The sequence below is a fragment of the Mesitornis unicolor genome, unplaced genomic scaffold (genome assembly GCF_000695765.1).
Source record: "Mesitornis unicolor isolate BGI_N332 unplaced genomic scaffold, ASM69576v1 scaffold39657, whole genome shotgun sequence".
NCBI lineage: Eukaryota > Metazoa > Chordata > Aves > Mesitornithiformes > Mesitornithidae > Mesitornis > Mesitornis unicolor.
The window spans coordinates 10,101-32,780 of record NW_010196655.1 but is presented as its reverse complement, the minus strand read 5'-3'; the positions used below and the strand labels follow the sequence as shown (position 1 = coordinate 32,780).

The 22,680-nt window shown below is 47.4% G+C and overlaps 1 protein-coding gene across 1 annotated transcript; it reads left to right on the top strand.

Annotated features, from left to right (window-relative positions):
- Positions 1-266: 266 nt before the first annotated feature.
- Positions 267-8,326, top strand: ASB1 (ankyrin repeat and SOCS box containing 1; the record flags this gene model as incomplete). Its single annotated transcript, XM_010188550.1, has 3 exons — positions 267-569; positions 5,814-6,199; positions 8,105-8,326. Coding segments are annotated over 3 exons (823 nt in total), but the record flags the coding sequence as incomplete, so codon positions are not given.
- Between the last annotated feature and the right edge of the window lie 14,354 nt (positions 8,327-22,680).

Sequence of the window (22,680 nt, the reverse complement as noted above, 5' to 3'; positions counted from 1 at the left end):
TCTGACACAACAGCTGCAATAAAGCCCATCTTGCAGGCACTACTCTGGTACATGCTGTATTCTCTGGCTACCTGCATGCAGCGCCTAGTCACGTTATTGGCAGGAGCTTTCCATGGCTGCTATAAAGTGCCAAAAATAGGGAGGAAAAGCGTTGAGGGAGTTGTTAGGGCTCTCCCAGCATCTCCTCCAGGGCTGGAGTAGGTGGGATGGTGCAAGGATGCAGGAGGCCCTCTCCGACTCAGAATTTTTTCCCCTTTCAATGCCAGCCGGATCAACGAGAAGTCGGTGTGGTGCTGTGGCTGGCTACCCTGCACGCCGCTGCGCATCGCCGCCACTGCCGGCCACGGCCCCTGCGTCGACTTCCTCCTCCGCAAAGGGGCCGAGATCGATCTGGTGGATGTGAAGGGGCAGACCGCCCTCTACGTAGCTGTGGTCAACGGGCACCTGGAGTGTGCCAAGATCCTCCTGGAAGCTGGGGCTGACCCCAATGGCAGCCGGCACCACCGCAGCACCCCCGTCTATCATGCAGCACGCGTGGGCCGGGCAGACATCCTCCGGGAACTGATCAGGTGAGAGCTTGGGTTCATGCTGGAGATGGTCCTGGTGGGGAGAGGAGTTGCTCTACTACCCTCTCTTCCTCCCTTGGGATCTTTTTTTCCCCACGGGGCTCAGAGCATCTGTTCCCTTCTTGCATGCCCAGTGCCTCCATATGCCTGGTGAAGCTGGCCAAGAGATGGACAGGAGAGAGGGTGGAGAGGGGCCCAAAGGGACATCCTTGGGTTCCCCATTACTTGACCCTGGCAACAGGTCTGTGTGGCTCCCATGCCTGTTCTAGCCCCACTAGTCAGGCAGAACTGAATCTTACAAAGCATCTTCTCCCCTGCCTTCATCTTGACTGCCAGCTCCGTGCCTCTGGCTGAATTTATGAGTGAGGTGGGTACCCGAGTGAACCAAAAGTTGTTTGAAAACACACCTCTCCTTTGTATAGATCTGCTGCTCTGACAGTTTTCTGTCCTTGAGAGAAGAGATGCTTGTCACTGGCACTGGCTGTTCTTGCCTTGCTGGTGTTTGCCCATCACTGGGACACCCTCCATGGCATCTGATCCAAGTCTCCCCTTGGCAGACACCTGATGCACAGCTCCATCGAAGAGGTGGCATCTCTGGGGCAGAGAGTGACAGCCATCACTATGAGGTGATGAATGTAACTGTATGTGGGTGTTGGGTGACTGGTGACCTCAGGAGACATCCTCTGCAGCACCAGCAGTGAGTGGACTCAAGGTCTAGCAGCAGGCTGTGCAAACTTGAGTTTCTTCCTCTGTGGCATGCCGTCATACTTCCTTGCTTCTAAATTGGAAGCTTTTTGTATAAGAAACCATGTTGAGCAACTATATGGGCCACTGACACCAAATAATAAGGGATCACAAGGGGAAAATACAGGTAAAAAGAACTAGTAAAAGAGAAGAAGGTGTGTGTGGATTCGCACAGAAACACACTCTGAGGAATCCTTTCAATGACCTTCAAATGCTAGAAAACAACAACCGAAAGGATTTGAATAGAAGAATTTCAAAATACTTGGGGATTTTCTCCTTTTTTTGGCTTAAGTTAATTTTTATACAAGTGCAGCTTTAAGGAAGCTGTCCAGTAGAGAAGGGGAGATGGTCTCCCCTCCTTGCCCCTTTCTCAGCAAGCTGAGGGAAGGATGTCCCCATCGCTGTGTGCTTGTTGGTACAGGGTTCAGCTCACATGCTGCATTCCCGAGAATCTCCCCTGATAAATGCGCTAAGGCAGGGTGAAATGTAGCAAATGGTATTTCAGCAGCACATGGAGAGCTGATGCATTGATTTATGTGTCTACTCCTCGGGATACCTTGCCAGCAATATTAAAAGCAAGGTTTTGGAAAACTTTCAGGATTAAAAATTAACTGGAGTTTGTCCAATATCTTTTTATTAGACAATGTCTCTCCCAAGGCTGCTAAGCTAACACCAAATTGTCAGATTGCCCAAAATTTCAAATATCTCAGAGTACAGATTTCATAGATCTGTTCAGAGTTGCTTACTTTAAAATGCAGTCTTACTCACTTGTTGATCTACAGGATTTGGCAGGGGGAATGTGATGAGGCAGACACGTCTGCTGAGGTATAAGGAGAAATATTTCAGCATATTCAGCTCGAGAAGGCCTCAGTGTCCTGAAAAGAAAGTCCAACCCAGTTCAGGCTTGCTGCAGGTGTCTAAACATCACCTGGTGATTTATTTTTTTTTAAATTATATGGTAGCAAAATCAGGATTTCTGAATCCTACCGCAATTGCTGAACCCGCTAGCTAAGCAGTAGGTGAAATTGTATCCATTAATAGTAAATGCACACGTAGCTATTGGAATGATGATCCTTTTTATAAGACAGCTGGTGGAAATATTTATGGTTATATTGCCAGGGTATGGATTACTTTCCTAACAGGTTGTGATGTGATTGGGCTGCGACAGGATCAGACGGTTCCTTTGTACTTGCAGCGTAACTGAGGGCTGATTCAGTGTATTAAGGACAAGAGGATCCTTTTGCCACATTAAAACGATGAAAAAGAGATCTGACAAATCATTTTATTGCCTCAAGGGCATGCCTATCTGTGATAAAAGCAGAATTTTGTATTTTGCTTTGAATTGGTGGTTTCTACTGAGAGTTTTGATGACATTAATGGAAAGAAAAGGACTGAAATTAAGGGGTCATAGAATCATAGAATGGTTTGAGTATGAAGGGACTGTAAACACCGTCTAGTTCCACTGTCTTTGCCATGGGCAGGGACACCTCCCACCAGACCAGGTTGCCCAAAGCCCTGTCCAACCTGGCCTTGAACACTTCCAGGGAGGGGACATCCACAGCTTCCCTGGGCAACCTGTGCCAGTGTCTCACCACCCTCACAGTAAAGAATTTCTTCCTAATATCTAGTTTAAATCTACCCTGTTCCAGTTTAAAACCATTATCCCATGTCATATCACTACATGCCCTTGTAAACAGTCCCTTCCCAGCTTTCTTTAGACCTACTTCAGGTACTGGAAGCTCCTTTAAGGTCTCTCCAGAGCCTTCTCTTCTCCAGGCTGAACAGCCCCAACTCTCTCAGCCTGTCCCCACTGGGAAGGTTCTCCAGCCCCTGATCATCTTCATGGTCTCCTCTGGACCCACTCCCAACAGCTCCATGTCCTCCTTTTGTTGGGGACTCCAGAGCTGGACACAGCACTGCAGGTGGGGTCTCATGAGAGCGCAGTAGAGGAGGCAGAATCCCTTCCCTTGCCCTGCTGGCCACACTTCTTTTGATGCAGCCCAGGACGCAGTTGGGTGCCTGGGCTGCAAGTGCATGCTGCTGGCTTATGTTGAGCTTCTCATCAACCAACACCCCCAAGTCACAGAATCACAGAATGGTTGGAAGGGATCTCTAAAGATCATCCAGTCCAACCCCCCTGCTAGAGCAGGATCACTCAGAGAAGATCACATAGGAACATGTCCAGTTGGATTTTTAGTGTTTCCAGAGAAGGAGACTCCACAGCCTCTCAGGGCAGCCTGGGCCAGTGCTCTTGTCACTCTGACAGTAAAGAAGTGTTTCCTTACGTTTAGGTTGAACCTCCTGTGTTTAGTCCTTTTCCTCTGGGCTGTTCTCAATCCGTTCTCCGCCCAGCCTGTGTTTGTGTTTGGGGTTGCCCCTACCCAGGTGCAGGACCTTGCACTTGACCTTGTTGAACTTCATATGGTTGGCACAGGCCCACCTCTCCAGCCTGTCCAGGTCCCTCTGGATGGTTTCCCTTCCCTCCAGCGTGTCGACCACTCCACATAGCTTGGTGTCCTCAGGAAACTTGCTGAGGGTACACTCGATCCCACGTCCCTCTCGCTGACAAAGATTTTCAATAGCACTGGTCCCAATAATGGCGCCGAGGAATACCAGCTCGCACCTGGCAGTGTTGCCCAGCTCCATCCTGTTCCTGCATTTTTCCACCCCACTGGTCATCTGAGATCTCAGCCAAGATGTTAATGCTTGGGAGATATTGTGTGTTTGGGTAAAAATACACAGCATGCCATTTGCAGCTCTTAGAAAAGTTTCCTTGGCCCTTGTTCTGTGTGTGCTTAATTTGAATGAGACTATTCCCATCCTCAGAATTGAAGCATTTGGTTTAAGTCTTTGCTGGATAGGGACCAGCCCCTAGTGGGTTCAGTGAGAGCTGTGCTTGCCTTGAGGCAGGATTTGTCCCCAGGTGGTTTCTTTATTTGTTTTATTAACTGCAGAAAGGAATACAATGCTGTCTAGGTATACAGAGAAATCTGGTTCTCTGAATGGTCAGTTTGGAGTTTTGGAAGGGGCACTGGTGGGTAAAGGAACCGTTTATCTCTCGAGGGGGGGAGAATGGGCAGGACTTTCCTTCATCTGCAGTGCTGCAGTTAAAACCAGCTTCTCCTTAGGGGATTGTGTTGTCTTCCTCCTTGTTCTTGTCCAAGCTGCCTGTGAAGTAGATGGAGTTAGTGTCCCCGCTGCTTGAGTGTTACCCCCAGCCTGGGGCAAATAAGTGCTTATTTCTGCCATCCCTTCTTTCCACAGCATTTCCATTTTTCAAATTTCGTGCTTTTCCAGAGAGTAACACTTGGCCTTCTTGCTCCTATTTATTTGCCCCTCATTCTTCACATCCTACAAAAAAAAAAGAACTGAAGCCAATAAGCCCTGTTTTCTGCTCATTCAGAATTTAGTGCCATCTTTTCTTACCAAAAAGAAATAAGCTGCAGGCACTGCTTCTGTTTCATCGTGATGCTGAAGTCCGTTGAGCAGGGCTTTAGCCTGCTCGCAGGCCGCCTCTGCACCACAGCAAGGCTGAGCCTGCTTTGCTTTGGCCGCAGAGCATATGGAACAGTGAGGACACCATGGCACCATGCAGTGAAGATATGAGGGATGGGTTTTTCTGTGGGGCAGGGTGAGGCAGGAGCCAGTTGCAAAAGGCTCGAGAGGTTTGCTGCTGCAGCTCGTGGAGGTCTCTGCTTCAGCGCCTGGAGTGCTGGCCAGTGAACCGTAATCTGTCGTGCAGTATCTGGTATCATATATAACCCGTGAATGGAGCTGTGCAGGTTGGATGGAGAGAGCGGAAGGTCTGACACAATTATTTTGTGTTTTTCCAGTTTCCTGTGTGCTCAGAGTTGGCGGGTACATCCCTTCAGCTGAACTGAATAGTAGGGAAAAGGCCTCTTTCTGACTCCCCAGTGGGCGTTCTGATGGGATTTCAACCACCCCAGCTCCTTTGGGAGCAGGATTTTGTCGTATATGTTTCACGGCTAAGTGCAGATATCTGTTTCCATTTCCCTGCTGTTCATGACAGTCTGATCAATTGCCTGTATTGCTTTTTGTCCTGTTTTATCCTGGTGGGGAAGTTACTTCACTGCATCTCCTCAACCGAGCCATTTGGAAACAGCCCCACTTCCCAGCCAGCTCATTAGTATCCAGCATTACGTGATGCTGGCTCAGGGCAGAGCTGTCCCTTGTGCCAAGACTGTGCTTGGCACATCCTTCATGAGGGCAAGGGAAGGCGTTCCTCAGCTGCTCTCTACTTGCTTCTTGAAGAGCAGACTGTGCTGGATATAGCATCCCCACTCAGAAGCCCTGCCAGGCCCATCTGAGAGTAGATATGAGCAGTTCTTGGGTGGTGGGTCCCTGAGGTACCAAGGACAGACAGGGTGCTCGCCATCCAGGTGTCCTTCAGTCTCATCCCCCACTATTTTGTGCCCCTGAGTTGCAGTTGTGGTGCTGTTGCCCTTGTTTCCCAACCTCTGCTCTTTTTTCTCCCCCACCCAGGTACGGCGCAGATGTGGACGTGAATCACCACCTCCCTTCCCGAGTCCCCAGCCTCTCCCTGCGGCCCCTCACCACGTTGGTGGTCTGCCCGCTCTACATCAGCGCTGCCTACCACAACCTCCAGTGCTTCCGGCTGCTGCTCCAGGCAGGAGCCAACCCAGATTTTAACTGTTGTGGGCCCATCAACATCCAAGGCTTCTCTCGGGGCTCCCCGGTGTGTGTGATGGACGCTGTCCTGCGGCACGGTTGTGAAGCGGCGTTCGTCCACCTCTTGATTGACTTTGGAGCCAATCTGAACCTGGTGAAAGCAGAGGCCTTGGGGGTGGAATCCACAGGAAGGGTCAAAATCAACCCTGAGGCTCTGCAGGTGTTCAAAGAAGCAAGGGGTAAGTAGCATTGACTCACTGCAGTGCTGCTGGTTTTATCTAGCTCTGGACTCAAGGGAGCTCTTTGGAAAGTGTATTTGGTAATTAGGGGCTGTTAAGGTCACAGTGTGGGTGTTACAGTCCCCTTTTGGGTCTCTTTGTTGGAGTGCCTATAGCCAAGTGCAAAAAGACCCTGTACACAGGTTATGCCTAATTTAGCAGTTTAAAGCAGATCTAACACACAGAAAAGATAACTGGGATTTAATAAGCTGTTAAGCTAAGGATTAGTGACTTCACCACCCCTGATACAGCTCCCAAAGAGCTGTTGCTGACCAGGCAAGCATCAGTCAGGAGAAGACCACGGTGCTGGCCTCTGTGGCTCCCTAGCACAGATTGTCGGTGTTGCCGAGCTGCTGCCTGCCTCCAGCTCTGTCAACACTGATGGCTCGACCCAATGGCTTCCCCATAAGCCTCCAGCTAGACTCCCCATGTTTCTTCTCATGTATTTTGTGTGTTCACGTGGTGTTTTCCCTCTTGAGTCCTTGAGCTACCAATGATACCTGTCTCAGCAGCCCAGCCTCTGTAACTTTACCTTTTTTATCTTTCTCCCAGCTTTTTTCCGTTGCCTAACCATGTTCTCAGCAGCCTGAGGCAAGGTTTAGGCAGTGGGATCCTATCAGAGCTGAGCTTTGGGTCTGTGAACCACAGTCAGGGTATGGCATATTCAGTCAGACCCAGTTCTCCAAAGCCATGTGGATATTTCCTCACTGTTCTTGAGTGACTCTGTGCTTTGCGAGGGGAGGGCAGGGAGGCACCCAAGAGGTAGTTGTGTCTGCACAGGCTCCTTGGGTAGTAAAGCCACAAATGGTGGTAGCAAGTGGCAGAGGGAGCTCAAATGGTGGGGGGAAAAAGCTGGCTTTTTGAATTTAACATCCCCTGGAAAGCAAATGAGTTTCAAGAGAAGTAAACCAGAGCCTCAGACCTGAACATGCCTAAATTTACCTTCTATTTCTTTCTTTTTATAACAAAAGCAATACCAATATAGTGTGCACCCTTGTTTTCCAGCGAGGGCAGCACCTCGTAAAACCACCAGGCTCAGCTGGTGAAGGCCAGAGCTTTGCACCAGGTTCGGAAGTGGTGTTTCCCTCTTGAACTCCAGAGAAATTTGAAAGGGATTCAGGCTGTGGGATACAACCCCCAGCCCCCACCCTAAAGTTATTCAGCATTGCCTGTGCCTGGTTTTAAAGCTGCCTGGACTTCTGCTGAGAAGAGGTGCACATAAGCCAGAACAGGTGGTTTCCATTAAGCCTGAGTTTAGGAGGCAAAGGGGACTCCTCAGGTAGAGCGTGCAGGTTAATGGAGAGGTGCCTTGGAGATCCAGTTCCTGAATCAACATGGACACCACCATCCTCTTGTCCCTGTGCTGGAGGAGGTCACGATGAACTCAAAAAGAAGCCCTCGAAAGAAAGTTGAGATAAGGCCTGAGCTGACCATCAGTGCTGTTGATTTTCAGGGGATAGTTTAGGGCAAAAACGAAGTCCACATAATTTTAAAATTATTCAGATAGTATAAAGCCTCTCACAGGGTGGATTTGGCAGTGATCTCTTGAACCCTTTCATGCAGGGACTGGCTCCATGGTCACAACCCCATGCAATCTCCAGCTGGCCCTTCCAAACTGCTCATGTGGCAGCCGTTGTTGCTCCAAGTCTTTGGCCAAAAGGTTTGGCCTCCTCACGGGGAGGATTTGTGCACGCTCAGCTCTCCTGCACTGCCTTCGTGTTGCTACGCAGGACGTGGCCTCAGAGTTTGGAAGGAGTAAATGGCTCCTCAGCTGTCAGCCAGAGCTCAGCACAATTTACATGCTGTTATCCCTCTCTCTTCCTCTCTCTGTCCCTCAGTAGTTTTTCTCTGCTTTCTTCATTGCAGGCCACACCCGGAGCCTCTTGTCTCTCTGCCGCATAGCTGTGCGAAGAATACTTGGCAAATCTCGGCTGGATCTGATCCATATCCTTCCAATTCCAGACCCCATTAAACAATTTTTACTTCACGAACACAGTTAAAGAGCAACTGGCTTCTTTCCGGGACGGTTTGATTTGGTAAATGAGTGTGCTGATAAAGCCAGGTGCCAATCCTAACCCTTCCCCACAGTGAAATACTGTGTTGCTCATAGAGTGCACTTAATTCCCTGTCCCTGTGATTTTCCACTCCAGATTTAGGGTGCAGTGATTCTGTGTGTCTATTCTTAAGCTACCAGTTATCTAACTGGTGATCTCTTGTTTGCAACTGGTTGGGCGATGACGGCCAATAAGTGTGTGTGGCTATTACATGAGCAAATACAATATATCCTCTAGCTGCTAGCGTATGTCTGTCTGTCATGACTCTACCTCTGTGATTGCTCTGTGTTGCACACACCTTGGGTCTCAGTGGCACTTCTGTGTGGGGCAAGTGTCCGTATTTAAGCCTTTTCTCTTCCTACAGTGTCTAAGGGAGTCTCCACGCCTTGTTAAGGGTTTTACAACAGCACTGTTCTCTTTCTGCTGTCGGTATCCGGCCTTTCTCTTCCATGTGAAGTTCGTGGTTGCTGCTGTAAGAGCGGGTGTGTTTTCTTCTGTCCTTCTCTGGTGTGAAATGCATCAAGTTTCCTGTCCGGTACTGCGCGTTACTTGGAAAATTGTATTCGTGTCTCTGCGTGCTGCAAGGTAGCTGCTGACTTGGCTTTCTTCGTGTAGAGGCCCCATCGTGCAGATGGGAAAGTATCAGGATATGTAATCCTGTCCCGTCCGAGTGGTTTTCTACAGAGCACCAGATCTGCCGTGGCAGCTTGGCTCTCCCTCCAGCACTGTGATGGACAAAGCAGGGGCCGGCCGGTCCTTCTCCCGACTGACTGGGACCAAGTCGAGCCTCGTGACCACTGCCACAGCACGAATGAGAAGGCGTGGAGAGAAGAGGACAAGGTAGTTTCGCCTCTGGAGACTGATAGCTACACAGCCTGTGGTGGGGGTGTGATCCCTGTGGCTTAGTCCCCACTGCAGTGGTGGTGGGGCAAGGACTGTGATAGTCAAATGAAGCCAGCATGTGAACCTGAAAGATTTCTGGTATACTTTGTGGAAAAGCAATGGCTTAATTTGTCTTCTGTTCACTGTAAAAGAGATTTGAATATTTGAGAGCGATCAGGATCTAGAGTGGAGGGGTATTGCTAAATTAAACTGTTGTGTTGCTGTGCTGGCTGGTAGTCGGTGCAATGCCTGGGAATATACCTGTGTGATTATGAAGAAAAAAACACTAAAATGATCTCTGGACTACCTGCTTGGATTATTGCAGTGATTATGATGTTACTGAAGACCCAGTGAAGTAGCTGACAATGCACAGCACATAGAAATACAAGTTCCTACCTACCTTTTACTCCATATGCCACGGTGGAGGTATGGCCAGAGAAACCCCTCCCAGATCCACTTAACAGGTCTTTTAGTTTGCATGCGGCTTCCACCGGCATTGTGGAAAGGGAGAAGAAAGGACTCTTGTCTTTTCTTGAAGACTTAGGAGGTTACTTGCTTCTAAATCCAGTGTTGCATCCTGCAGCCTGGGCTCCTTTGATTTCCAGTGCCTCTGCATTGCTGTTTACCTTCATGTCACAAGCTCACAGAAGGTCATTCTGCAGCGAGTCCACAGCCTTTCATCAGGATCTCAGGGTCAGCCAACTCCTTAAAGGTAGCAACGTAGTCATATAGGAAACATTGTCAAAATAGCAACTTTAGAAGGACAGAGATGATAGTCCCTTAGGATCTTAGGTAAAAAAACCCCAATCAACCCATAGGAAAAAATTCAAACAACCCAAGTAATAATTGCTACTTGCTTTACTGATCCAAGTTCTTTTTAGTCCCTGTGTAATAGGTTGATTTTTTTGACATTTTTTCTTTGCCAGATGTTCTTCCCATGCCCATGCAGTTGACAAAGGTATTTTTCTGGATGTGATCCTAAAGATGTTGGCCGTTTATTTGTTGTATGGTATTAGTGCCTTGTTGAGACTGGAGTTAAGCATGGGATGGCATGGACGGTAAGACAGCCCCTCCTGGGAATGGCATCTAGCTCTGGTTGCTCTTCTCCTTAACCCCCTGGGGTAACAGGGAAGTGGGATTGTTTAAGCTACTTTGCATTTCGGTTTCAGATGCCTTTGGCTGACAACTCTGCTGCTGTAGGAGCAGATCCTTAAGGCTGCCCCATAAGCTTGACCCGTGGACTTGCCCCATAGGTCTTGACACTGGCTCTTTTTCCAGAGGTATCAATGAATGGAAAATCACAGTTCAGTTTCTGGTCCTCCCACTATGGGATGTGTTTAGGGATGTGGGTTTTTTTGCAGTCGATAAGCAATGATGGACTTTCTTGTATGCTTTATTATCTGCTGAAGAACATGTGCCTTTCCAAGATGCTTTCAGAGAAGGAGGAAGGGCAGGAAAACACAGTCCCTGGTTGTTTCCTGTTACTTCAGTTCCTTGGCCAGGCCTGGAAGGTCCAGCTGGCCCCTTACATTGCTCTGCTCATGGATTTTAGGATAAGGTGGCAAAATTTGCACTGCTGCGAACAGACTGAAGTGTGGTGATTACACTCAGTGCTCAGATACCAAAGCAAAGGATACTTTCAGAACCCTCATCAGGTGAGATATAATGGCAGAGGTGTGTAGCTGTAGGCATGCTTTCAAGGTGAGAAGGCAGGAGTTTCGCACTGTTTCCTTTTCAGGCTTGCAGATGTTTTAGGTTTTCACCGTGCTGGAGGCCAGGGCAGCCCATGAGCCTGTTGCCTGGGAGTTGTGTGCTTGCTTTATAGAAGTGTTAACATGCCTGAAAGATGCAAACAGGTTGTAAAGCCTCTTGTCACCTTGCTGGTGGAACCATAATGTTTTGCAGGAGCACGGGCCGAACGTGCTCTCTAGCTCCAGTGTACAGAGGCAGAAAATGAGGTAGGTTGCCTTGAGAAAATGCCTTGGCAACAGCTTCTTTGGGTCAGCTTCTTTCCCCTTGATTTTTTTTTGTTCATACAGTTTTGCAAAGTGGTCACCCATTGGTTCCTTTTGGGTGCAGGTGGCAGGATGGATGTGGAAGGCATATGCTTCTCTGGGGAGAGCTGGCTCCACCTGGATTGAGCTGTGGTGAAATGCCGGTGTGGATGATGGAGGGTGGCCCAAAGAAATTCAGAGAATTTAGTTGTTATGGGCTTGATTGACTCAGTGCCTGATGTAACTGGAGTGTCTAGTTAAAGCTGCAGCAGTGTGCTGAACTTTGTGTGTACCTTTAGTTCTTCTCACCTCGAGCCTGAAGGACTACGTGGGTCTTCAAATCCAACTGATGTGGAGTCCAAAGGATTCCCCTGACCAGGGATATCTCCAGCTCCTGATCCACAGGCCAGTTGGGTTCTCCCAACCCAACAGCAAGCAAACTTGAAGTTCAGCAATCACTTGGACATTTGCAGAATCAAACCTTTGAAGTGCAGGAGACGTTTTTCCTGGACTACCCAACCAGCTCCCATCTTAACTGAGGGACTGTGCCTCCTGCAAAGATCTCAGTGTTACACCTGGATGGTCTCTCTTTTGGCTTGAGGGCCTGAAGGGAGTCCAACTCGGGGACAACTCACACAATATTGAGCTGTAAGTGCAAAGCCTACTGTCACAGCAAGTCCCTGTGGACATTGGTTGCTGAGGTTATGTAAACGCAGCTTTGCCTAAGTGAAGTGGTTTAATGTGCAGACTTAGGAGATCTGGAATTCTCACTGCAGAGATAATGATGAATCTCAAAACAGATTCATGATATTCATAGACCTTAGTGTCCTGTCCTGTAGGGCCAAAACCTGTGTCTTCTGGCTGTCCCTGTCCTTTTAAACCCAAGAAACAACAGTCTTCCAATATGGAATCTGAGTAATATGTGCATATTCTACTTCTTCACGCTATGTAAACAGCATTTATTTTTGCCTTAACTCAGACTTCACCGTTTACTCTCATGTAGCAAAGCATTCTCTTTTGTGAAGGTGTTTTTTTTCCCGTGGTGTCCATGGAGCATGCTCAGATAACATGAGTAATAAATGAATATCATGAATTAATGGGTGGGAAGTTAAACATTCCTGCAGTATACATCCCCTATATTGAAGAATGCCTATTATATTTGTGCATAACCTGTAAAGTGTGCATTCAGTGGGATGCAATAACAAGATTTGGAAAATGGTTAAAGAACCAAAACAGGGAATAAGCAAAGCAGATCCAAAGCAGTCTTTTTCATATGGGCTTTCTTCCTGTCTTTGTTGCTATAGGGGATTTCCAGAGCACAAAATGCCGGTACCCAAATATAATGTCCCGCTCTTTGGGAGTTTTGCAAAAGGCAGAAGAACAGCATCTGTTGGGTTGAAGTGTTTTGTTTTGCTTTCCCATCCCCAAAGTAAAGTAAAGCAAAGCACTTTTTGCGCCAAAACTGGCCTTTGAGGTACATCTCTTCAGCCCTTCCTGTTCCAGTGAAGAAACCGGTGTAAGAACCTGCCCAGGACAGAGTAGAGGTGAGAGAGTCCCACTTCAAGAAGTGCTAATCAGTGGTCTGTTGGTTTTGCCCAGGGGGTAAAATGATTGTGCACGGGAGCAAGATGAGATCTGAGAGCAGCGAGGAGGTATCTGTGGTGGGCCTGGATCCATGTGTAGCTGAATAAAGATGTTCCACTGCAAGAGCATGGCTGTCTGCCTAATTATTTACCTCATCATGGGAAGGAGGGGCAGTGCTCTACAGCAAAGAGCAGGGACTGGCTTTGCAAAAGCCTGGATCCCGCTGGCCTTGGAGGCTGTAGCTGACTCCTCTGCATGTTTTGCAGCCACTGGAGGGGGCCGGAGAACCGTGCTGCTTGCAAGGGGGTTACAGGCAAGCAGGCAGGGACTGGGCAGTGGTTTCCTGCACCACTGCCAACTCCTGCCTTGCCGCCCCTGGACAGTTTTCAGGAGGAATATGACAGCCAAGCCATTGTGAATGTGCAGAGGAGCCCCCCCCTCTGGAGCCTCTGTCACAAGCTCGCATGTCCTCGGCAGTGCTGGCCAGCCCTTTCCTCAGGGAGCCATGGCAGCTTGTGGCAGTGCAAGGTGGCTGCTGTCACCCACTGCCGCTTAGAGCGGTCCAAAGCTCTTGGCTTTCCACCTGGTCCTTCAAAACAGGCTGAAAAAGGCTCTTTCAGTCTTTTATTTCTGCTCCTGCTTGCTTTTTACCCAGCTCTGGAAATGTAGCCCCTCAGTGTGTCCTGGCATTAAAGTACTCTGAGGTCTGTGTAATTTCTCAGAATATTTTGATTCATAGGGGTTTTTTTCTGGCATTTTTATTGGAGAACTCCCTACAAGCTTAAGCTGCAAGCATTTCAGATGGTTGCCCTGTTCTTCCTAGGGCCTAGCAGATGTGCAGGCTCCAACAAAGGCAACACCTGGGCAATTTGCATTCTTTAGCTCAGGTGGTAGAAAGAGCATTTCAGGTACCTGAGGATTTAGTCCCTCTAGGTATCTCCAGTCAGTGGTGCAGTCCCTTTTTTAAGATTCGTGCTGTTTTCACTTGACAGATGTTTGCCTGACTTGGTGCCAGCATTTCCTCTAAAGGCAAAAAGAGACTTTCTCCTAAATTGGAAGAAGACAATTAAATGGGTTGGAGTTATGGTGATTAAAACCAAAGCAAAATGAGCCCTAATTTGATATTCTAACATCCTCAGCCTCAATATTCCTCTAGCTCAGAATTTACTCCTTTCTGCCTCCCAGTGCATCTCCCCCCAGCCTTGTGCAGTAACCACCCCAGCTTGGTACCCATGACATTGCTGGGTGGTCAGTGATGGCATCTCTATGCTGCTGCTTAGGAAAAACAGGAGATTTATTGTCAACTGGGAGAGATCTGTATGTCTGAGCTGCAAACCTCGGGAAAATAAAGGTGGAATTGCTTAAAGGGTTGCTAGAGTCCAGCCGTGATTTTGCGTGCTATTAACCTGTCCCCTCTGGGTTAACTTTCTGGAGTAGGCAGGCTGGGGCTTCTGGTCACCTCTCACTGAGTTTCATGTATGGCTGTGGAGAAGAGCTCATCCATGAGTCTGTCCTTAGTTTATATAACAGCATTGCAACATTTTCCGTATTACTCACACTCATTAATCTTATCTTAACATCTAATGCGGAGTTCCCTTTCCTGCAGCGGCAAGGAAAAGAAGAGATTTTTGCCTTGCACTGTGTGATGCTCAAATATTTGCTCCGGGCTACAAGAACAGACCAAGACTGCAGTAAATCTCAGGCAGTCTTGAAGCATTTCCTCTAGCATGCGTTACTTCCATTCCCCCCACCGCTGCCAGGGAAGCCCCTACTTGTTTAACTTTTTTGTTGTTGTTCTCTATCAGCTCTTTCAGGCCTGTCCTCCCTCCCAAATGAGCTCTCTGTCCCCTGCAAGTTGCAACCTGGAAGAAGTATAAAGAGATCTGCAGCTCACCTGCAGTGTGCCCCAGAGACAGGGCGGCACAGGCAGGGTGCCCAGCCCCGGCACCCACACCAGTCCTCCACAGGGGAAATGAGGCTGCAGCCCCCAGAACCATCATTGCACTGCGGAGCTCATTAGCCCATCTCCAGGTACACGCTTTTACAGCTGCTTTCAACACTTTTTTCCCCATGACGCATAAGTACGAGGCTGATATGTACTCTTCTGTTTTGCACTCTTTTTTTCACTTTTTTTTTTCCCCCCTTGTTGTTTATGCTTTAGAGACAAATGCAATCTGCTTTTGTTTACTGGAAAGTATGCTTTATTTTCCCATCGTTGAGCATCTGGTGTTTGTAAAATGCGCGACGAATCTTTCCAACAGAAAATCAGCCAGTCTGAGTGTGCCTGGCCAGGACTTCACGTGTGCCACGGTCCTTCTCCTAAAAAGGTACTAAAACATCCAAACCCAATAAATGCCGGTCAAACACACCGCATGTGGGTGAAAAGCTACAGGTAAAATGCTGGAAATTCACATTTCCCATCAAGTGTATGTTTAGCCATGGCTGTGAGTTGCCGCAAGGCTCAAGTAAGCCTTTCCCTAAAAGCTTCGTGCAAGCAGGGAGCAGCAGCAAGTGGCGCATACCTGCGAGCCTCAAAAACAAGCGTCACCAAATATTTTCGTAAGCTGCTTCTGTCACTAGGAAATCAGGGAGAAAAATAAAGCCAAGATGGGTAAGATGGAGTAGGACAACCGTTGCTGTTGATTAATGGCCTCAGCCATTCCCCAGAAGGTAGCAGGATGATGTACGATCTGTACACAGTCCGCTCCCCGTGGCACAGGCTTTCTGTAAGCTTTTCAAACATACCAGGGTGAGGTGATGCTTGCAGACGCGGCATTTTCGCTGATGGCGTCTTTCCACAATCATCTGAAAGCTGCTAAGGGAATTTTGGAAGCTGGTTTCCAGCCATGATTCGCTTGGCCAACTCTGCACTTGCCTTTAATTTTAATAATTTGGCGACATCCATTTATTTAACATTTTTGCAAAGCGGGGTCTGCGTTTGCTCAGAGAAAATGAGAGTTGAAGGATGGTAAAATGCCTTCATAAATTGGAAGTTAAATTAAGAAATCACTTTAAAAGCACTGAGTGCTGTTAGCTCCATGGAGTGGTGTCACTTACGGCATTGCAAGCTGTGGTACCGTTTGGAGGCACAGAAGATTAAGGAGGCAAAGGGAGCAGGGTGGATTATTTTGTGGGTGTTTCTGGCCTTTCTGAGCCTGTTTTTGTTTGCAGTTGGAATGTAACAATAGATTCAGCCCTTGTTCCATTTCCCACAAAACACAGTTTTTACCAACAAGTCTTAATTTTGGAAAATTTCAGCAACTGAACATTTCCTATCGGTATGAAAGCAGCTTCTGTAAGTTTTCTCTTATATTTGATCATATCAACGTTATTCTGCGACACTGTCTGTAGTGGAAAGTCTCATTATGCAATAGATGCAATATTTAATTTATTTTTAAACTTTTTCTTTTCAGATTACTAACAGTAGCTGCAGGTTGGTCTCAACTGGGACATACATTGAATGAATTTGTTTAAATTACTGGTTTTTTAAAAGGAAAGATGTTTTGCTTTGTTCCCCATTGCCCTAGGATGAGGTTAAAGGCTGGGTGCTGTGGCAGATACCAAGCATGTTTTCATCGATTGCTTGAACCCCAGCGAGATTCACAGACAGATGCTCTGAAGAGCAGTCAAGGGCCTATGAGCATGGTGCCACCTTGCACAGATCAGTGACGAAGCCTTGATCATGCACTGGCGTCTGGTGGTGTGCTGGGCAGTGTTGGGTAGGACCAAGCTGCTGGGCCATGGAAAGCCTGGCTTTGTGTTGAGATCCTGCAGTCTGAGCCTGCGTGGCTGTGTAGCAGGGACCTTCCTTGCATCTCAGCACCAGCCTAGCACTTGGACATGCACCTCCAGATACTTCCTGTTGAGCTGGAAAGGAATTTTGCTTTATAATAAATATGTTGTAGGACTCTCTGTTGTTTAAAGGTGTTCAAGTCCTTACCTTCATCAAAACAACCAATAAAGCCTCCTATAAATACTACCTAGGAAAGCAGAAGTTTCCAATTACCTTAGCCCCATGCTTAATGCCAGTTCCTATAATTACCAACCTCTATTAGTGCAACCTTTCTTAAAGGCAAAACTTCAAAGCGGAGGTTCTTCTTTGCCATAGTTGGTGACTGCCACCGGTCTGGAGGTAGGTCGTCTTGGACTTGGTGGACTTGGCAGTGTTAGGTTTATGGTTAGACCTGATGATCTTCAAGGTCTTTTCCAACCGAAATGGTTCTGTGATTCTATCTGTGTCTTCATGCATGTCAGCTGCTCTTCCCCTGCCTGCATCATGGCCTTCGTAATACAATACTGCAGTGTCCTGTCCGAATCACTCATTATTCAAACCAGAACTGTAGTCTAAAGGCCATCTGTGAAATCTGAAAGTTAAGAGTTATTTTTAACTGAGTAGCCTGAGACAGTGTCTGGTCCCTCTTTCTGGGAGTTGTTCTTGCTGGGTGTCCAGTGAACTTTGGGTTTAGTCCATAAACTTTCAGCTTAGTGATAACCCTAAATATTTCATGCATCGTAGACTATGAATGATGCAAAGATGTCAGCAAAACCCATTGTGCCAACACAAACAACTCTAGGAAGTTTTACTGTTCCCATTGCTGGTGCATGAACCTTGTTCCTCTTCACTCTGTGTATCAAGAGAGGCCAAAAGAAATGAGGTGCAGGTAAATATGAATCCCATAAAGCTATGCTATCCAAAGACAAAAATTAGGACAGTTAAAGGTTATTTGTGCATTCAGACTTCTGTACCGCTGAAAGGAGCTCTGTGCTGGTGTGAACTGCTGCAGGTTTGTGTTTCCTTCCCAGCAGAGAGCATTTACAGTGCCACAGAAACATAGTGAGGATGCATCATTCCACTCCAAACCAGCACAGAATTTGCTAGGCAGTCTTGGCTGGACATACTTGCAGGGGGGTCCCATGGGAATATGGACAACCCTACCCTGTCGTTTGGAAGAAATGACTTAATTGGTGATGCATTCATTTCCAAAGTCCGTGAAAATGGTAAATGCGCTGGCAAAATGGGTTGTCAATGTGTGTCCACTGTGAATTTGGCTGTTGTGATGTTCCTTTTCTCTGGTATGAAAAATGATTCACCCGGCTTTGAAGTACCCAATCTTGTTAGCATGGGTCAGATGTTTAAACATAACCAAGGATATTATATGGACTAATTAAATCAAGGCATCTGGCAGGCATATCATTCTGCAGATAAGTTTCTATGGAAAACAGTTTATATGCCATGAATGTCATTAGAAGATTAGATTAAAAATCAGATGGATCTTGTGTTATTCCAGAGACCACTCCTCTTTCAAATGAGTTTTAGGCTACTAGATGGAGCCGGCTAAACAGCCCGGCCTGCTTGGGTGCCTGTTTGGCTCTCGAGCAGTTGGCATTTCAAGTCTACAGCCCCACTCCTCTCTGCAGCATCTGCTGCTTGCAAGAAGATATTCTTGATGTTTCTGTCTAGGTGACTCTACGTGTGCATCCGTGCATCAGCAGTTCATCTTTCAAGTGTCTAAAGCTGCCTAATTGCCTTCTCTGTAGCCAGCACAAGAAAGGGAATCAAGCAATGAGCTCTGTGGCTTAACATGGCTCAGGCACATGTCGTGCTCAGGTCCCATGGATAGTTATAAGCCTGGGAGCCTCCAGACCCATTTTCTCCGTGACTTGGATTTTTTTCCTTCACATCGCTTTCCTCTGTCTGCCCACACTTCCTAGGGTTCAAGCTGGGTTGCTGTGGGCAAGTGCCATGTCTGCTCCATGTGATTCAGCGCCGGCAGGAATGTGTGATGCTGGGATGCGGGAAGTCCAAGACCAGCGATTCATTTCCCTGCAACCACCGAGCACTGACGTTGGTTTATCCCCACTGGGTGTAGGGAGCAAGGTTTTTTCACCAAACTACGCCAAAAGCTGAAGTCCCCACATGTTTCAGCTATTACTCATGCTCTCTTAAAACAGAAGTAGCCCCTGAAAGGATAGGTCAGAGCCTCCTTTCGTGCAAGTCGGCATGGTCCATATTGGAGAAGCAAAACCAATTTGTACCAGAAGATTTTAGTTAATTTAGGAATTTAAAAGCCCAGCGAAGAACTGGGCTGTGGCTAGCACCATTTTATTTTGATGTCTGATACAGTACTGCACTTTTTGCTCTTGTTTTTAAACTGCCTCCCCTATCCACCTTCATATTTGACAAGGAGCTGTGAGTCATGGGCCCTTCAAGTCTACAACAGTCTGGATTATGTCTGTAGTGGGAGCACACCAAGTCCCCAAGCAGTGCTGAAAGCCCCCCTGTGCCACACAACGCTACAAGACAGAGTTGGCCCCAGGATTTTTGAGTCTCTGGTCAGATGGGAGGCACATAGAATTTGCTTTTTGTGTCTCTTGCGACTTGTGGGACTTTCGTGAGGCTGCAGTTCAACAGGAGCCATTCTCCTCCTGGTGCAGCCAAGATCCAGGAGTTAATTCTTATTCCATGAGAAGGCCAGAGCTTGCATCCAGCCAGTTCCCTGGGGTGCAGAGAAAGAAACTCTCTGAGAAATAAACACAGACACAAACAAACACCAGACTTGGCACACGGCTTCGCAGGCAATGGGAATATCTTTTAGATTCCCGCCGAGGTAATTGGACTGCAAGGAAGCTTCCCTGCTCTGCCCTTTGGCTCCAGAGGAGGGTCTGCTTGCCAAAATGCTTTGTGGCCCCTTGAGCCGTGCCTGGGCTGGACCCTGCGCCTCTGCCAGTCCATCCCACCCCAGCGGTTGCCTGCACGCTTGCTGCATTCCCCATCTGACCTATTCCCAGGGATGTGGACTGAACCTCCTCCCCAGTAAATCCACTCTCTTCTCATGCATTTTATTCAAATTCTTGGTGATTCTCATTAGAAAGCTTTCCTAAATCTCCCTTACATCTTCTTACACCTACTGAGGTTGTCCTTTCTACAGGGTCTTTCCCATAGCTGGGGTGGGATCCAGTCCAGGCTTGCAGGTACCACTGCACGTGATGATTGCTTTTTTCTCCTGAGCCTTCATTTGCACCTTTGCGTTGCTCCACACCTTTTCTGGAATGCAAAACCCATCCCCAGATCTTACCTGCACTGAATAATATGCCAGCACTGAATAATACATCAGAGTCTGGGTGTTTTGCCCGACAATGACATTAACCTGCAAGGCAAGCATGCCAACATTTTTCAAGCTTTCAGCAATCATGGGAATATGGAAAAACTCACACTTTACAGACCCTGTCTTTCTGAGCTGTTACATTTCCCCCCACCTTCCTTTCAAGTCCTGCGACTTTGCAACTATTTCGCAAATTTTAAAATGCTTGCCTAATTTCCTCTTCAATCAGGAGGGAGAGGAACTTTGCTCCTTATCCCTGCCAAATTGCAGCATTTCAGCAGGTGAAACTCAGCAAGGCTCAGTTGTTCGATGCATTTCCACAGGCAGCATCCTTGGCACATGGTGGGCTGGGTGGTCCAATAACACTCCCTTAGAGGAAAGCAGAAATAGCTGCAGCACTCCATGTGGGCAGCCAGATTTCAGTTTAATAGTGAGTTTGTTCTGATTTTATCCTATGTCTCACATGAAATTATACAAGCTAATATTTCTCTGTAATTCTGTGGTTTCCTTTTAGTTTGGTATTGATGAAGCTAATTTCAAAAACCAATTTCAAGTTTAAATGGAAGCCCGTCCATGCATGGGGCAAGAAAAATGAATTTCTAAGTGGGACTAAAAAGGATTTAACTATGCAAAGTCTAGTAAATACTGACTTTGGGAAACAAAGGGCTGTTTCACAGCTTAGGCTGGAGGTGCTTTTAAAAACTAGATCATTCACCAAAAGTGAAAGGCAGCTTACTTGTCATGGACCCTTCTTCAGGCAGGAACAGTTTTCCTCAGGACCATCTCTGTATCCCAGAAGCTCGACCATGCTTCATGCCAAGCAAGGAAGGTTACACCTGATGGTTTTTGAATTGCAAATGGGAAATCCACACTGTTTTGGAATAAACAGCACTGGCCATTAGACAGTCTATTTGGTTACTATTTGGTTAAACTGCATAAGGAACGGCTCTAGTGGAAAAAAAAAGAAGCAGCAGTAACAGTCAATCGTCACTTATTTTTTTTCTCCCTGCCTGGAAAACTTGGAGTTTTATGGCCCACGAACCACAAATTAGAATTGCAGGCAACAGATAAAGCTTCACTATAAATCCAGCTAATGCCAATGCCTGGTGGCGGCTGCAAGGAGGCAGTTGTCAAAATGCCCTTTTGGCAGTTATTGCCTGAACGGGACCTTTCCGACCAGTCAGGATCACCAGGTGGGTCCGGAGCCCTTCAGAAAGACAGAGCATCCCTGGTGCAAGAGCCACTGCTGCCCTGGGGACCTGCTGACAAGCAAGGGTCCCTTGGGTAGGAACACATGAGGAAGCTGCTGGTCAGCATTTGCCTTCCCAGTAAGTCTTGAAGGGCTTTTTCAGGATTTTCCCCAACCTCCGTTTTCTCCAGGAAGCCAGCCCCAGACCTGTCCTATCCCTTCCTTCCTTGAGAAAGCAGATTGCTTGGCCAGGTAGGAAGACTTGAGCCAGCTTATCTCCAGAAAATAAATCCCTCTGCTTGTTTGCCTTTCCTGATAGAAAGTTTTCTCTAATTTCTGACCCAAACCCACATGGCTGTAGCCTAAGCTGGTGCTCTGCTCTTCACCATGCCACGCAGCAGGGGAAGGACACAACCGTCCCCAAGTGTCTCGTGCACAGGGGCCGGGATAAGGTTGCTGGATGGAAAAAATGTTTCAGACATCCTGGATTGGATTAAATTGCTCAAAGATGTTGCCACTTTAGGACTGGTGAGTTAGGCTGCCAAGTCTCCCCACTGCTGCAGAAGGATACAGGACCTCTGTCACATCTGCCAGCGTGGCTGCTCTGAGTAACCCAGAGGAGCTCCATGCATGAGAATCCTGTGTTTAGGAAGGAACCCAAAAAGCTCTCAGGTTGTCTTGGGTGTTTCAATGCCCACCCATGGTGTTTGTTCACAGCTTGGGTGGCTTCCAACAGGAAACAGGAACAGCCTCAGGTAGCAGCTGCTCTTCCAGGAGCCAGGAGGGTGGTAGGAAGCACTGTACCACCTTTAGGCATGTCCGAGACATCGTATCTGGGACCTTGTGAGTTCTTGGTCTGGCCCAGTCCAAGTCTGCTATTTGAGAAGCATAGACCAAGGTTTTGACTTTTGCATTCCTCTTTAGGTAGGCATTTTCAGAAGTACTTAGATGTCTTAGGTGTCAGGGGAATGTATGTTCCTAAATCACTGATGGACATGGGGAAAACCTGTCACCTCCTAAGCCAACAAGACTTAGTCTGAGCTGGTACATTTTGTTGTTGAAGAAGTTTGATGCATGGAGTCCTGCTGGCTTCTCTTTGCTGTTTGAGCTGAGAACTCAAGATTTTGCTTATAGGAGGAACTTTGGAGTTTATCCTTGCTTATAAGGAAGAGCTCACCTCGTTTTTCTTTTATATATGCAATTGTTCTTGGTAACCAGAGGAAACGTGCAGGGCAGCGTAACACTTTTTCCCAGTTGGGGAGTCTGCAGAATGGTTTTCCTTAGATATTCACAGATGGCAGACAAGGATGGCAGAGGAGCATTAGGGGAAGCTTGAGACCTTGCATCCTGCCTTGAGTTTCTCAAGGCACAAGTTTTGTTGCTCACAAACACACTTGGACTCCTGAGATCTCTTTCAGAATGAAGGCAAAACTTCAAAGGGGTACAGAGCCATTTCAGAGCATCCCAAAATTGTTCTTAAAAGTACATAAAAAATGAGAAAGCAATGTGTTTTTTTCCTTGTTCTCTATGCCAGCAACAAAGATGGAGTACAGCTTACAGTGAAATTTGGGAAATTTATGTCATAACCCTTCAGGATATATTTTTTCTCTCTCTTTTTTTTTCTTTTTTTTTTCTA